Consider the following 18,000-nt stretch of genomic DNA (forward strand, 5'->3'; position numbering starts at 1 on the left):
TTATGAAAATTTACAGAATTTATAAATAAACTCATCATAGTTAATTTATACTTCTAAATCGGCACGTGAATAAATATATAACTGACATACAAATATCCGATCATATTTACCTTTATTGTGTTTTAAATGTTTTAAGCACTCAATGAAAAGTAAAAAGATAATTGAAAAGAAATCATAAGTTTGTACAGATCGAATATTTCATTTGCACTTGACAATATAAAGCAAATATTAAAAAAACGATTCTTGAGAGAACTTTGAAACTTATCGGCCATGGGTATAGGTCATGAAATAAACACTTCTCTCTTCAAATCTGTATCATAGATAATGAAAAAACGTGACACAATACAACACACCAAAGAACACTTACTAAAAGCAAAATAATGGCATTTTTCATATCGCATGTATTATCAGCCCTAGGTTCAATATCAGCCCAAGAGCCGCATTGTTCGAGGGCTGATAACACATGCGATATGAAAAATGAAATGTTATGATATTTTTATCATATGCTTCAACAATGGAGAAAAATAACAGATTCGTATATTGATCCTTTTACGAGGTTCCCACATAAAAGTCAGTCAAAGAGTGAAAAGTTCACGGACGTCGGACCCCAAATTTAGTACATTCAATATGAAATCTTTCTATCATATGCCTCAAAAGAGAAGAAAAACATTTTAATATGGACGAATCGACAAAAAGAAAATTAATTTCATCAATATATATAATGAACACTGTTTGGATAAGTCAACTTTGTTTTAAAGTAACTTTGTAAATTATGTTTGAAAGTTTTAAAAAAAATCATTTATTTAATAAATTAAAAAAAAAAAATTAAATTATTTTACCCACTATACTTTCCAGTATTTAAATAATTGTTTTGTACAATACTTTGTAATGCTTTTCACTGAAAATGTAGCATTGAGGTGATTTTTTCGGAATTTGCCGAGTATTACCATGCCATTAACGTTACGGAAAGGCATGTGATAAACTTTTCATATCAGCCCGCTAAGCACCAATTCGAAAAATATTGAATTTACGTTAATTCAATGCTATTATCATACAGTAAAAATCATGTTATTTAGATAATATTAAATATTTTTAAAACAACAGCACGCAAACTTTAAGGTAACCCAGGTGCTTTGGATCAGTAATTGAGCCCTTGGGCTGATATCGGTGTCTCGGGATGATACGACATATGATACGGATTTTGCCATGTATTATTCTATATATATCAGCAGTAGCACTTCTAAAAAGATTTAATTCCTACAGTATACCATCATGCAAAATACTGACTAATAAGAAACTCTGTAATGACCAACATGAACACACTAAATGTCATAGCATATTTTTGACATCATATCAAATGTTTACATCGGAAAAAAACTAAATAACAAAGAAATCTGACAGAAATAGCTTACTACGTTCCTGGAAACTATCGATACCAGATCTATATCAACCACAAGGATGAAAACATATTACTATTTACAAATTTATAGATATATTACAACAGATCCCTTAAAAGTTTCTAATATAAATATGTTTTAAACTAAAAATAGAAAAAAAAGCAATTGCAATGCGTAATTTGTATTTGTATATAATTTGGATGAAGAACATGAGATGTAAATGTGATATTGGAATTGTATTTGATTGCTAAGTTTTCAGAGTGTAATCAAGCAAATAATTTATTTACCTGCAATAAGATCGTTATTTGTAAGATTTGATCAAGGCACCCAAACAAAACCAAAATAAATCTAACACTTTTTGATATGTCAATATAATTATAATTTTCACCAAAGTGTTATTTAGGGATCATTTTAACGCCCTTACATTAATATGGTTTTTATTTGTACTGCCATTCCCCCTTTTGTGAATTTAACATTTAATGATAATAATCGTTACTTGACTGGGTAAATATATATATAAGTATAGTTGTACAATGTACTGACTTAGTGCAGTATTGTATATTTTCATTTATATCATCAAAATCATGCAGAAAACTGTGCATCAGTCATAGAGTCTTATAGGTAGACGAAACGCGCGTCTGGGGTATCAAATCATAAGCCTGGTACCTTTGGTAACTATTATAGACAGAAGTACAGTTGGGTTTCAAATGCAAATCAAAACACACAAGACTTTCGAGTTACTGAATATATTTTAACCAACTTAAAATTCAAATAAGAAGTCATTTCACGTTGAGTTTGCTTTCAGTAACTGTAAGTTTTCATTATACAGCAATATAAGATTGGAACTCTGAAAACGCATCACACAGTATAGCAGACTTGTATAAATTCTGAAACCAAATTTCAGAAATCCTTGTATTGTAGTTCCTGAGCAAAATGTGACCAAAATTTTCAATTTGGCCATCATGTGTTAAATCGTACAAGTGTTCGGTAAACAGGAAGTTGTCGAGTGTTGAATCTGAAAACGCATCACACAGTATATCAGACTTATATAAACCTTGAAACCAAAGTTCCTGAGAAAAATGTAACTAAAAATATTCATGGGACGGACGGACTGACGGATAGATGGATGGATGGACAGACAGAGATAAAACAGTATATCCCCCCTTTTCAAAGCAGGGGTATAATAACATTAAAAGTTGCAAGGAAATATTTGGTAATAATTGTGGTATTTCTAGCATGTTCTGGTTAGCAATAAGATTATGTGATTTACAAAAAAAAGTTTGTACATCAAAACATTTACTATAGTATGTTAGGTAATGATATTACTGCTGATTAATTGGGTATACAATGTTTAGAGGTGGAGGAGCAGAAGCTGATTACCTTTCTGAAGGACTTCAAGTCATCACTGCTCTTCAGAGGGGTTGGTTTTGGTTAAATCTTTTAATTGTCTTCTTTTATCAGAGTATATGGAAAAAATAAAATCACAAAAATACTGAACTCCAAGGAAAATTCAAAACGGAAAGGGCCTAATTAAATGGCAAAATCAAAAGCTAAAAAACACCAAATAGATAAAGGCAGATGTGGTGTGAGTGCCAATGAGACAACTCTCCATCCAAATAACAATTTAAAAAAGTAAACCATTATAGGTTAAAGTACGGCCTTCAACACGGAGCCTTGGCTCACACCGAACAACAAGCTATAAAGGGCCCTAAAATTACTAGTATAAAACCATTCAAACGGGAAAACCAACGGTCTAATCTATATAAACAAAACGAGAAACGAGAAACACGTATATATTACATAAACAAACGACAACTACTGTACATCAGATTCCTGACTTAGGACAGGTGCAAACATTTGCAGCGGGATTAAATGTTTTAATGGATCCAAACCTTCTCCCTTTTTCCGAAACAATAGCATAACATCACAACATAGAAAAACATACGATAAAATATCAATTGGCAGACTTAACTCAATCAAAAAACGTATGATTACACAATGAACGAATAAATTTGATCTGCGATATCTGAATACAAATGCACAGTTAAATAAATATTAGAGACAAACATTCATGACCAAAAAGCTGACATGGATAACAACTTCATATTCCTGACTTGTGGTAAGTAATAATTATCCAGAAATTTTCATGATCAGAGCGATAGAACATATGTTCTATGTTGATATGCTCAACAATGATAACGATATATGATTTTAATGCCACTTGACCTATCAAAGCCTAAATAAGACAGAACTTTACCTACATATCCCTGAACTTTCTATGAATTGGTTCAACAATCATTTTTATCAATTCTGTTACTATATATACTCTTAAGCACAAAAATATACTAATGCAGTTTTCTGAACTGTTTATAATCATATGATACTTGATTAAGAATTGAACACAAAAACTACTAGCCATAGTAGGTAAATAAGACATTGTTTAATTTCACATTGCGTTAAGACGTGTCGCGGTACTTGTCTATCCCAAATTCATGTATTTGGTTTTGATGTTATATTTTGTTATTCTCGTGGGATTTTGTCTGATGCTTGGTCCGTTTCTGTGGGTGTTACATTTTAGTGTTGTGTCGTTGTTCTCTTCTTATATTTAATGCGTTTCCCTCGGTTTTAGTTTGTTACCCCGATTTCGTTTTTTGTCCATCGATTTATGAGTTTTGAACAGCGGTATACTACTGTTGCCTTTATTCAAAATCGATGTCATCATGACAAAGGAAACAAAAATATTATTTTTCTTACAATAATAACTTAATATTCCTTTCAATATCAAAATGTCTTTATCTTAATAATCTGGTTCACTTACATCAAACCGATAACTGTTTACTTGTATCTCATTGACACAAAAAGACTGGGTCATCAAAAGTGTGTTCCTAAAGTTGTATATGGGCAAACCACTTTCTATTACACAATTTATAGAGATTTTTCCAGCCAAGGAGAAACATAGCATTCATCCTTTTACTTACAAGGTTTTTTTTTGCTTTTTCACTGACTATAAGCAAATGGTTCCAGGTATAGGCAAGCAGTTACTTGCTCCAGTAATTACCTGATAGTTCTGTGTTAACATGCATGATCATTGATATGGTCATAATTATAAATTTACTGTTTACAAAACTTATAATTTTTGAAATACTTTAGGCTTTTCTACCTCAGGAATAGATTACCTTAGCTGTATTTGGCAAAACTTTAAGAAGCTTTTGGTTCTTAATGCTTTCCACTTTGTACATGTTTGGATTTTTTATAACATTTTTTTTTATTCGAGCGTCAACGATGAGTCTTTTGAAGATGAAACTGGATTATGGTACAAATACAAATTTTTAATCCTGGTATCCATGATGAGTTTATTTATGCTGAGCGTCACCATAACATGGATATGTATAGATTATCTTACCAAAATTAAGTTCAATAACAGTGTTTAACAACTCAATCTTAAATATTATAAATATAAGTTAACAAATTTTGGGACAATTGTCACAAGATCATAGGTTTCATAAAACAAACTTGCATTTTAGATTTTTATAGTATCTTCAATTCCTTGAAATTGCAATTTTTCCTTCTCTTTTCTTTCAATTGTTCAACAACAACAGTAACGAATGCACACAAACAATCCTAACTATTCCATATTTTTGCTTTTTCCTTTTGATATTAAGCATTGATCTTTATACAAAAATGTGCAAATGTTAGTTGTTAATGAAATTTCTAATAAAAACAAAAATGACTTGAAAATAAATAGTTAGTTAAATATGTATTTTATTGGTCCTAAATGTGGATATAATTATGTATAATAACACTTTTTTGTAACAAAACTTGCATCCAAATACCTGATTTTTAATTTCATAAGGAAAACCTTTTAACATTTGTCTGTTTTTATAACACATAAATGAATACACATTTTGTCAATAATTGTAATAATAAATGCACACATATCCTGAATTTATAGTATATTTTGCTGTTAATGTTGACGTTTAGCTGAGATATGTATAGATAAATGTGAAAAAGCTAGTTAATGTTTTTTTTATTTATTGAAAACAAATACAATTCAAAAACTAATAAACTATGTTGTATATATACTTTATTGACTATGAATTCATTTATAATTATGTATAATAACACTTGTTTGTTACAAAATTTGCATCCAAATACCTGATTTTTAATTTCATAACAGAAAATCCTTTTTTAATATTTGTCCTTTTTAATAATCATATAAATATATTAAAATAAAAATATTCTTTAAAACAAAAAACAAAAAAACAGAAATTTATTTCAACATTGCAAATATTTGTTTAGTTTTCTTTCAGATTAAAAACACATTTTTACAGAGTATATTGATGCCACCATTATAATCAAAACAGCAGATGAATTATGTCCGATAGAACAATATTAAGAAGTTTTGTTGAATATGGTCAAACCAGTTCAAGGAGTTGCAGAGTAACATGACATGGTCACTACAGCTTCACTTTAATGGAACACAAGTACATATTGTGTACTTTTCATTATGCGTTTACCAAAATGAAATGAACAACAAAAAATCATCAAGACTTTTTTTTTCTGACCTTTTTTTTATATATATATCAAATTTGGGTTCCTTATTTTTCTTCTTCAAATATTTTCCAGACCCCCCCCCCTTTCTCACCCAACCCCACTCCCTTATTTTTTACACCAATAAAAGGTCAATGAATGTAAAATTTGAATTTTTGATCAATCAAATTTTTTTTGATAAAATCTATCCATAAGTGTCATTATAATCCATATATAGCATGAGAGTGAAAAGCAGGATAGGATAAATACATTACATATTGTGATTGGTTCAATGTTTACTATTTTTCTTCTTTTTTAAAATATACATGAACCTCAAAATGGTTTTTTAGCAAAATGAAAAATATAATTACTATACTTCTTACTTGCTTCATATTTTCATTACCAAATTTTGGGTACTATTTGTTTTTCACAAAATCAATTTTCAATACACCAAAGAGTATGCACCCAGGAGACAGATCTCTACAAGGAAGGAGGAATCATTGGTATTTGAATTCACCTTTCTGATTATGATTCAAAATGACATTAATTACTTTAAGATAACTGAGAATTGTTGCTAAGGCTATTAACAGCTTTATTTGGTAGTAAAAACTCCACAACTTCTCTCTAGAATGAGATTGTAGCCTGTTAATTAGCTATCTTTTAACAAGCAAAGATTGAAAAGATAATGTTACCATTAATGTTTGTGTGAGTAGATAAAAGCAAGGCACACACTAAAATGACAGATGTTCCATCTTTTGTCAAACATAGAAGTTTCGTGTACCATCAGTAACTCCTTTCTGTCCATCTTTTTTCTTTTAATTTTGATTTGATCTTATTTTACATTTCTACTGATTTGCAATTTTATTTCATTTTTCTAGTTGTTGTTTATACTTTCTTGTGGTTGGTATTGGTCTACAGTTGGTTTGTTGGTGTTTAGCTGTACTGCTATGATTCTTGTCATTTGGCTTTTATCTATATTCAGCCTTTGTTCTTTAAGACTTCTTTCCATTTGTTGGCAAAGTTAGAAATGTTTTCAATTCCAATACCTGAAAATATTAAATATGCTTCATAATTTGAAAGTGAAAGACTAAAGATTTTTCATTTTAATATTTTTCACTCATACATATTTGTCAAAATATTGAAGGGCAATTATTAAGGGGGAAGGATTCATGGATCAATTTAGGTCACTAAGGGCCAATGGCAAAGTCTTGATGGTGAGGGCATAGATGTATTACAGCTATGGTGGGGGTAAAGCTATTAAGCAGAAAATGATTTTAAGCTATTCAAACAGTTATTTTAATGTGTTTAAAAAAAGAATTATAAAATAACAAGAATGTGTCCATAGAACACGGATGCCCCACTCGCACTATCATTTTCTATGTTTAGTAGACCCTGAAATTGGGGTAAAAACTATAATTTTGCATTTAAATTCGAAAGATCATATCATAGGGAACATGTATACTAGGTTTCAAGTTGATTGGACTTCAACTTCATCAAAAACTACCTTGACCAAAAACTTTAACCTGAAATTTGCACTATCATTTTCTATGTTCAGTGAACCGTGAAATTGGGGTTAAAACTCTAATTTGGCATTTAAATTAGAAAGATCATATCATAGGGAACATGTATACTAAGTTTCAAGTTGATTGAACTTCAACTTCATCAAAAACTACCTTGACCAAAAACTTTAACCTAAATTTGCACTATCATTTTTCTATGTTCAGTGAACCGTGAAATTTGGGTTAAAACTCTAATTTGGCATTTAAATTCGAAAGATCATATCATAGGGAACATGTATACTAAGTTTCAAGTTGATTGGATTTCAACTTCATCAAAAACTACCTTGACCAAAAACTTTAACCTGAAATTTGCACTATCATTTTCTATGTTCAGTGAACCGTGAAATTGGGGTTAAAACTCTAATTTGGCATTTAAATTAGAAAGATCATATCATAGGGAACATGTATACTAAGTTTCAAGTTGATTGGATTTCAACTTCATCAAAAACTACCTTGACCAAAAACTTAAACCTGAACGAACGAACGGAAGGACAGACGAACGGAAGGAAGGACGGACGGACAGACGCACAGACCAGAAAACATAATGCCCCTCTACTATCGTAGGTGGGGCATAAACAGGCTGGTTATTTCTCTACAGAAATTGCCAAAATATCAAACACTTTCTATCATCTAAGACCACAACTAAGTCCAGATAATTAAAATCCAAAACGAATCCAGTGATGGGGTCCTAAAGGCTGGGGCATTCAAATACTCCAATCTTAATTGACTAGGATTATCAGTTTCCCTATCGATGGTCGTCGGTTTTCTCAGGGCACTCCCGTTCCCTCCACCAAAAAATAGTGGTTGCCACAAAATAGCCCATAACACGGTGCTTTAAAAGGGCGTTAAAATACAAAAAATCAAATCAAATGATTAACGATAATATTTGTCCACTTTCGATTAATATAATACTCAGTAACCCTGGCATTCATCTCCAGGGAATAAACATCATAGTCAATGGGGGTATTGTGGTATGTAATCTATTTTGGCGCCTAATTCATAACAAAGAACTATGATAAAGAACGGAAAAGGAAATGTCTGCAGAAATTTTAATAGTTGATGTTATTATAACTCCAGAAGAAAGCTAGGCCATTTTTATGCCTAAATGAATTTATCCAAGTTCATTTGGCCTCAATATATAAAAAACATGGCTGTGTCATTGCATTCCAATTATTTCCTTTTAATTCAAATAGTACAAAACCTAAAAGCGACAACACATTTGCTAGACTAACTATCTCAATAATGAAGATATCTATATCATAAATTGAGCATTAGAATATCATAATAAGTAAATCAATATTTCTAGGGTAAATCTATTGACAAGTTTTACCTGTTTAATTATCACTTTTGATACAAGGATGGCAAGTTACATTATAATGATAACAAACAGCCTGGTTTCTAATGACTTATAGTTCTCATCTAACAGATTTATTTGTTCATCAGCAAATAATTACAGTTTTTAATGATCAGAAGACTAATCATTTCAGGAACTGTTATACATTATGTCAAACATTGTGTTAAAAAAAACCACTTTAATTTTTAAAAGCTGAGTACTAGATAAAAGATTGATTAATAAGTGTTTAACGCCACTTTCAACACTAATGCTATTTTGTGGAAGTCAGATTTTATTGACGGAGCAAGCTATAGTGCCCACAGAATAACACAAACCTTTGTTAGGACTAGACAAAGGAAATTTAAGTTATACCTTAATTGAAAAGGGAATTAAAAAGTCCAGAAAGAGAACCTACTGTTCAAACCAAACTTCTTATTCTATATTCTACTCAAAGTGTTTCCTTTGTTTACAGGCAACAGTGAAACATATGCCAACCTGATCAAATGCTGTTATGAAATATTTTCAACATTTGATTTAATACTAGTGTTCAAGCAAATCAGACATATTCTTACCTTCCTTGGTACATTTATTGATCAGCTGTTTGACAATATCAGGCAAAGAAGTGGCCTTCAAATCCTGCTTAGTCATCACAGCCACCATGTTGCCACTGGCTATGTCACCTTGTCCAGCTAAATATCTCGCACAACTAAATATCTCATATAAACACCTGTAAAACAAAAATAATAATATCCCTGAACCCTCATACTTAACTTTAAAAAAAAAATAAAGGCTCATAGAAGTTAGGGGAAGTCACCTGGTACATAATTATATGCATATTATTGACCTATAATCCTGCAAGATTTTTAAAAGAGCATGCTTCTTAGCCAGTTAAAATGCTTTACAACAGAAAAAATCTTCTTTGAACTTTTTTAAATGAACTAAAAATAAACAAAGGTATGAAATACCCAAGGGCTAGGATGGGTATCCTTGATTTCTTAATTTATTTTTTGTCACCTCATTTTTCTCTATTCATTATATTCTAGCACCCCACTATCATTGATTCTTTTTATTACAGCACCCCATTATTTTCTATTATTTGAACTATTTTGATCTTTCCATTTATGTCTAATTAATGTTCAGGAAATATAAAACTGAAAATCTAAATTAGTTGTGATATCGTAGAAAACCACTTCTATGTGTTTTTGTGGAAATACACAGATTTTTTTCAATTTTCAAATAGTTCTTTGATCTGCAAATATGGAGGGCTTGTAAGTACCAACTTCTGTTTTTACCATATGTCTGATTTAATGAAAAAATCTTTAATATAAATATTTATATCATACTTTTAAGTGCTCTAAACTTTCAACAAATAGGTGTTAAAATATGCAATTTTTCATATTTTTGTGAAAAAATCAAATATTTGCAATCTTTCGACCATAAAATCACATTAAATATTTATAAATTCGACATTGCAGTCTAAAAATTGCACACACCTAACAATTATTTTTCACAAAAATCATGTTATTTTGTAATAATTGTATTTCTAGCCCAGATATATAGGACCTTAAGCACATCTCTTTTCATCTTTTTTGAGATAATTAATAAACAGAATCTTTAATCATATAAAAAAAGAAACATACATTCTTGATTGTTTACTTTATTAAGACAACATTTTAAATACCATGAAAGTTAAATATCAAAATAGTCTATTTGTTAATATTGTTCATATTATTTTGCTTTATAAAACTATAATAATTCCAAAAGGTCAAATATTTTTATCAAATAGCCTAAAGTCTGGGCTTGGGATAAATACTAAAATGTCAACCGTTGAATATCAATTTTTATTATCATACACCAAAGAGAAATTTAATCAGTAAAACTGAATCTAAATTGTTTCCAAGGTTTATAATGTGTGTTTGCCAAAATCTAAATTGTTTCTGAGGTTTGTCCAAATTCTAAATATTCCTACAGGGCTCTGCATAAAATAATAAAAAAAAAAATTGAATTAGCATATCTATAACCACAAATTTTTTTAGAATCAGCAACCAGCAATCCTTCTATATGAAGTATAATATACTGAAAGGAATAAAAACATAAATATGTTGCACACTATCTTTATGTTGCAAAATATTTTAAGTCCTCAACCTGATTTCTAATCTAAATTCTTATTCAGATGGTAAATGCAGCATATTTCAAGTTGAATAGATTTATGATAAAAGCAGGATCTGACTTATTATAACAGCACAGTCATTGTGTGTCAGGAAAATAATTATATCTAAAATAACTAAATTGTTTCAACACATTTTATAACTGATAAACTATTTAGAGAACATTCATTTATATCTAACTGGAGGCTCCTAGAAGCCTGAACTAAGAAGTAAAACTTCATTTTAGTCAATCAAGTGTAATTTATAGGTCAAAGCGACTGATTTATTTCTGGGAAGTAGCTATACCAGGCCCGTAGCCAGGAATTTCCAAGGGGGGGGGGGGGGGGGGGGGGGGGGGGGGGGGGGGGGAGGGGGGGGCGTTTGTTGGACTCATGAACTTGACTTTAACAGTCACAATTTGAACAAAACGTTGACTTTAACAGTGCTTATTTGATTTCCGAACTCCCATAGCTTTGGGTATGTATACTACCCATGTTGAATCATTCTATCAATTTATAAGACTGTAGGTCACTTGGTGTCTAATCTAGGAATTCATACATACATACTTAAAGTCTATTTCAATTAAAATTTAGAAAAAGGATTAAAGTGAAGTTATGTTTAGCAGACTCTGCTCCACTCTCATTAGCGCATTCAAATACCAAGTTATAACTTATCAAATTTATTGTAGTGTAAAAGAAAGGTCAAGATGCCTACTTTATATGTGTAAGGCTGCTAATCTCCTTTCAAATATTAATGTAAGTACAAGTAATGATGCTCAGAACTTGAAAGACAATGAACCATGAAATATAGGTCATGTGACCTTCAAATTATATCTCAGAGAAGCATCTGCACATTAATTCATATGGCTATATTTTTTATGAGTTTCTGATAACAAGCCTTTTAGACATTTAATGTATGCACATTAATTCATATGGCTATATTTTTATGAGTTTCTGATAACAAGCCTTTTAGACACTTAATGTAGCCAATATCCCTCAACTCTGTTGTAAAAAAATAAAAAAGAATTAAAACTTTTTTTCAGGCTAACACATGAAAAAGCTGTTTAATTGTTATCAATCTTTATTGTCTGTTTGTAGAATATGTTACACATGTTAAATAAATATTGCTACACAAACACAGACTATGAACAAATATTATATACATACATGGATGTACAGAGAAGGATACATTATATTAAAACTTGGCAGCCATAAATTGGCATTTTGACAAAGTAAAAATGTCAATTAACAGTTGTAACTGGTGATATTTTTAGCATTGAAATTATTTTGATCTACTTATAAGATGGTGTTTTCAGTAACATTTATTATTTTGATCTACTTATAAGATGGTGTTTTCAGTAACATTTATTATTTTAATCTATTTATAAGATGGTGTTTTCAGTAACATTATAGATAGTAACATGTTCTTTTCAGTATAGGCCTAGATTACATCCTAAAACCCCTCTACTAGCCTAAGCCAAAAGTTATAGGGTCGTTTAAATTGAGGAACCATACCAAGCCCATGATTTAAAGAGTTGAAACATTTAAATGAGTCTTTGGTAAGATACTCACATGTTTATTTTGAAGTGACAAATTATGATAATGCCATTTTCAGTTTTTCACTTTACTATTAGTGATCATTGTTTGTTTAACAAATACTGCTGTGTCATTTTGCTCGACTTGGACAAAACAAGCATTTTCTGGGTCAACCATTTTTGTTAGAAAAACTTCTGATGTCATTGAGAACAGTGCAAAATAACATGCTTTTTTTGCCATGGGCAGAAATAATCATATTTTTTTGTGGGTTGAAGAATGAGTAGAGCAATTTAGCTGTTATTGCATATTTTGACCAATTTTTTTGTAACAGAAATATGATAATTCATTTTTCACACAATTCTTGCCCTTCTGCAATTTTATTTTTCAATTACAGGCAGCAAATATATTTCAACATCTGCTTGTCAGTTATCACATTATAAAGGTCATGCTAATATAACCTTAACTGAGTTGTGGAACCAACATTTTTATAATGTACAAATATGACTACAACACCACAGGAAACTGATATTTTAGGCGCGTAGCTACGTTTACGTCAAAACGCCCAGGCGTACACTTGAATTTTGATAAAAAAAAATTATCTCCATTAGAAAGATCTGGTTTAAAGCACATCAGTGTTGTAGATCAATCTTCAATAGCTTGTTATTGCTTATAAAAGTGACAAAATCTACTTCCAATCAAATAGTACCGTATTATATATTTGTTTATTTTCTTTCGGTCAAAGTCTGAATCTCCTGGTAATTCTTCTTACTTTCCATTTGTTCAAAGAAATTCATAATCAGCTGAGATTCGATATGTGCTTTCAATTTTAGCCTAGCCTGCAACATTTATGAGTTTATGACGCGAAAAAAAAGAAATAGCGAACCTAGATTTCTTCAGCGGCGTCAACATTTAGGTTCAATATGTGGTTACTTTAATATCAATAATTTTGTCAAACCTTCATGAAGTTTTACGAAAGTTGGACAGCAGTTTTTTATTCTTAATAGAGTATCCAAAGCATAATGATGAATTTATATCTTTAATTTTACCGTATTTTACTGATAAAGGGAATTTTTTTTGCAGTTAAAGAGTAGATACAGTCTGTGTTACACTTCAATTACTTAGTCAAACCTTCATCGAATTTTATGAAACTTTGATAGAAGCTTTTTTTGTTATTAATGTCTGAAGAAACTTTTAGCAATTAACAGACGGTCTGTGGTTAATATTGTTTTTTACTAGACAATTTTGAAAACCTTCAGATATTGTATTGAAACTTTGGCAGAAGTTAATATTCCAGATCAAGAAAAAAACCATCTTAATAAATTTAATGTTTGATTGTTTTAAATCTTGTAATGAAATGAACTGATTGATGGATTCAATTTTTGAAGGGGTAATCTCAGACGAGAATCACGGTAATCCACGGACCCCTTTATCAATTTTAATAATGTACCTAAAAATCTATGCAAATTTATCATTTCATATCCATTTGCACAAATACAGGGGTTTTAGTCAAGTAATTGCTTTAGCCCACGGTTCCTTTAAAACATATTTTAAAGTAACTGGTCTGGATATTTTCTCTAACACCAATGACCATCAAATTCCAAATCAACAAAATGGGTTCATTAACATAAAAGATTAAAAACAATAGTCTCTAAAGTATGTTCAACTTGCTACATGCAGTTCGTTTTAATGATAGAAATTGGACTCTCCCTCCTCCTACCCACTACTATGAATAGGTTTTATAACCTGGATCTGTTTGGAGCTCTCAAACTCCTCGCTGAGGTTGGGGCGTACACTTAAAAATAGCCTAGCTACGCCACTGTATTTTATCAAAGAGCTTATCCACATATTTTGGCTGCCATGAACATTGTTTTTTTATTGTTTTGTAAAAATCTCTGTGATAACCCTTTCAGATCATGCTAATATAACCTAAACTTAATTGTGGAATCAACATTTTTATAATGTACCAAAAAGACAAACACCAAATGAGATTGTATTTTATTAAAGAGCTTATCCACATATTTTGGCTGCCATGAACATTTTTTTTTTTTATTGTTTTGTAAAAATCTCATGTGATAACCCTTTCAGATCATGCTAATATAACCTTAACTGAATTGTGGCATCAACATTTTTATAATGTACCAAATATACAGACACCACATGAGATCTTATTTTAGTAAAGAGCTTATCCACATATTTTAGCTGCCATGAACATTTATTTTATTGTTTTGTAAAAGTCTCTGATATTTTCTTCTCTGACCCTTACTTATCCTTACCATATTTCCTGGTTTTTCTTCTTTAGATTTTTAGGTGTATTTTCCTGAAGTTTCTCGTTACTTTTCTGTGCTCTGATGTATCTGTGGAAGATAATAAATTCACTTCACATTATTTTAAGAACAATTTCTTTGGAAGTGTGGGAAAAAAAAGAAACAACTAGACTTTTCATCACCAGTTTAAAAATATTCACTCAAATACTTCATGTCATTCTGTTCTTTTGACTAAACTTTGGTTTAAAAAATATTTTTCTAGTGGTATCTTTTTTAATTTCTCTCACTAAAATCTGCATAAAATTATGTAAATAGTCAGAATCATGAGTAAACCTTTTTAAAATTTAAATTCTTTAATCAATAAATCTTAATTAAATAAAACAATATTTAACATTAATATTAGATAGGTTTTTCTTCACTAGATGTTATTTTAATAACATATGTAAGAAAACTAAATATTTTTATACTTTTAATTTGTTTCAGGTTAAGAGGTACAGTATTATGACCCAAATGGTTGACAGGGTATAGAAATATATTCACTTTAATATCTCCCATCTGGCAGTAAAACCCAAGTCTAGAGGGCATATATTTTGGCTTTAAAGGATGTATGTATAATTATGTTGACTGGATATTTCTTTGAATTGAAAAGTAATAGCATAGCACACAACTCATTGTACTAATAGTAGAATATGAAATGTCAAAAAATGTATTGATAGGAAATAAAAATTTGAGAAACCAGTTAATTATGACCATCAAATCCAGAATTGATAGCAGCAACAGTGTGTTCTTTTTATGCAGTACATGTAACAGTTGTAAAAACATTTTTTGGGTTGCTTGGCTATGAAATCAGGCAAAGGGAAACTCTATTTCCACGTTTGTTAACCGGTATTTTAAAATCATTTTAACCTGACAAAATTTAAATCATTTAGGATACTTTCAGTTACTTTGTCTTGACCTTAAAACAATTATGGCTATTTTGTGCATTTTTCCTTTGATCTTTTTTTGTGATAATTTTTCATATCATGCTACTCGCTTGGGAAGGAAAATTTTCGCTTGGGAAGGAAAATTATCACTAGAAACTAAGGAGGCATGTGCCGTTGCTAATGAAATTGACATGAAATTGACAACATAGTCATAGGTAAAATAGTGATAAACAGATTATCATTGGTCATCTCAACTCAATTGCTTTTCTCTCACTGTACCAGCTCAAGCGAGAAAACCAATCTCATTGAAATGATCAACGATAATCTATAAATATAGCACATCCAATATTTGACCAAAACATGACTATGGCTTACCTGTTTCCCTTCCTGAATTCTGTTTCCAGCCATCTAATGGCCTCTCTTGCTCTAACAGACTCTTTCTTCATATAATCTAAAGTATCAATAACTGAAGAAGAAAATCAGTTCTTTTAGTTTTAACATTTTTTTTTGTCTGATTATGAACATAATGGATTGTCTAAGGAGAGTAAACTACTCCTTGGATGTATAACAACAATATTTTGTTTTAATTTATAATTGGATTCTGTCTATACTATAAGTCTATCAAGAACCATTTTTGTTTAATGTATACTCAACATTAGTGAAATTAGCATATCAAAAGCAGTAAAAAAGGCTTCAATTGATTAAACGATCTGAAAATTTTCAAATGCTTAATGGTAGGAAACTTAATTAGTATAAAGCAGGTGCTTGCTACCTGATGCGCTTCCATTGTTATTATAGGTGCATGCTCGTTTTATTCAAAACCATACTTTTTTTGTTAACCAGATATATTAATTCAAATTTGCCAGGAAATCATATGCTTCTTTATGATAATTTATAAAACAAAATCCTGAAAAGATTCAAGATTATATAGAAATGGTTTGATCATTTGCCATGATGTTGAAGGTCTTACAGCATTTGTGAAATGACAAAAGTGTTCTTCAACCATTAATGCTACCTTTGAGAACATATCAATTTATCATATCATTTCCCCAAAATATAGTATAAACTGGAATAAAGATTAGTCTGAAACTGATTACAGGTACTACAGGGACACTCACCTGCTAATGGTATTATAACTATTCCTTTATTAGTATGAGTCAGTTGTTTAACAAGTTGTAGAGAGTCACATAGTGAGGTAGTGTCAGGTATCAAGTAGGGAGGGAAATGTCCCTGGTCACTGTTGTCTAATGATCCCTCTAACTGTGTCACCTCAGCCTGAAACAAAACAAACAAGTTGTAGAGAGTCACATAGTGAGGTAGTGTCAGGTATCAAGTAGGGAGGGAAATGTCCCTGGTCACTGTTGTCTAATGATCCCTCTAACTGTGTCACCTCAGCCTGAAACAAAACAAACAAGTTGTAGAGAGTCACATAGTGAGGTAGTGTCCGGTATCAAGTAGGGAGGGAAATGTCCCTGGTCACTGTTGTCTAATGATCCCTCTAACTGTGTCACCTCAGCCTGAAACAAAACAAACAAGTTGTAGAGAGTCACATAGTGAGGTAGTGTCAGGTATCAAGTAGGGAGGGAAATGTCCCTGGTCACTGTTGTCTAATGATCCCTCTAACTGTGTCACCTCAGCCTGAAACAAAACAAACAAGTTGTAGAGAGTCACATAGTGAGGTAGTGTCCGGTATCAAGTAGGGAGGGAAATGTCCCTGGTCACTGTTGTCTAATGATCCCTCTAACTGTGTCACCTCAGCCTGAAACAAAACAAACAAGTTGTAGAGAGTCACATAGTGAGGTAGTGTCCGGTATCAAGTAGGGAGGGAAATGTCCCTGGTCACTGTTGTCTAATGATCCCTCTAACTGTGTCACCTCAGCCTGAAACAAAACAAACAAGTTGTAGAGAGTCACATAGTGAGGTAGTGTCAGGTATCAAGTAGGGAGGGAAATGTCCCTGGTCACTGTTGTCTAATGATCCCTCTAACTGTGTCACCTCAGCCTGAAACAAAACAAACAAGTTGTAGAGAGTCACATAGTGAGGTAGTGTCCGGTATCAAGTAGGGAGGGAAATGTCCCTGGTCACTGTTGTCTAATGATCCCTCTAACTGTGTCACCTCAGCCTGAAACAAAACAAACAAGTTTACTAAACTAGTATACGTTTTAGGTAAGAGGTCGGTTGTAGCCCACCTGGGTACATTATTTCTTGCTGTGTTGAAGAACAATAAGTGGCCTTGGGCGGTTTCCATTTTCAATTTTACTACATGATCTTGTTGTGAGGTTGCTGCATTAAACGATTACTTATAAAATATT

The 18,000-nt window shown here is 31.2% G+C and overlaps 1 protein-coding gene across 2 annotated transcripts in view; it reads right to left on the reverse strand.

Moving 5' to 3' along the window:
* Window positions 1-5,141: 5,141 nt before the first annotated feature.
* Window positions 5,142-18,000, reverse strand: part of LOC139518876 (nonsense-mediated mRNA decay factor SMG5-like) — an 84,714-nt gene continuing 71,855 nt past the window's right edge. Inside the window, exons 22-26 of one of the 2 annotated variants that reach the window (XM_071310528.1) lie at window positions 16,807-16,963; window positions 16,064-16,154; window positions 14,775-14,855; window positions 9,392-9,546; window positions 5,142-6,973 (exon numbers count right to left, since the gene is read on the reverse strand). In XM_071310528.1, coding sequence (XP_071166629.1) covers window positions 6,906-6,973; window positions 9,392-9,546; window positions 14,775-14,855; window positions 16,064-16,154; window positions 16,807-16,963 — 552 coding nt within the window. In that variant the 3' untranslated portion in view covers window positions 5,142-6,905. Of the gene's footprint in view, window positions 6,974-9,391; window positions 9,547-14,774; window positions 14,856-16,063; window positions 16,155-16,806; window positions 16,964-17,593; window positions 17,811-18,000 lie in introns of those variants that run through there. The other variant, XM_071310529.1, reaches the window with a different exon arrangement.

This window comes from Mytilus edulis, chromosome 4, assembly GCF_963676685.1.
Source record: "Mytilus edulis chromosome 4, xbMytEdul2.2, whole genome shotgun sequence".
In the NCBI taxonomy this organism is placed as follows: Eukaryota; Metazoa; Mollusca; class Bivalvia; order Mytilida; family Mytilidae; genus Mytilus; species Mytilus edulis.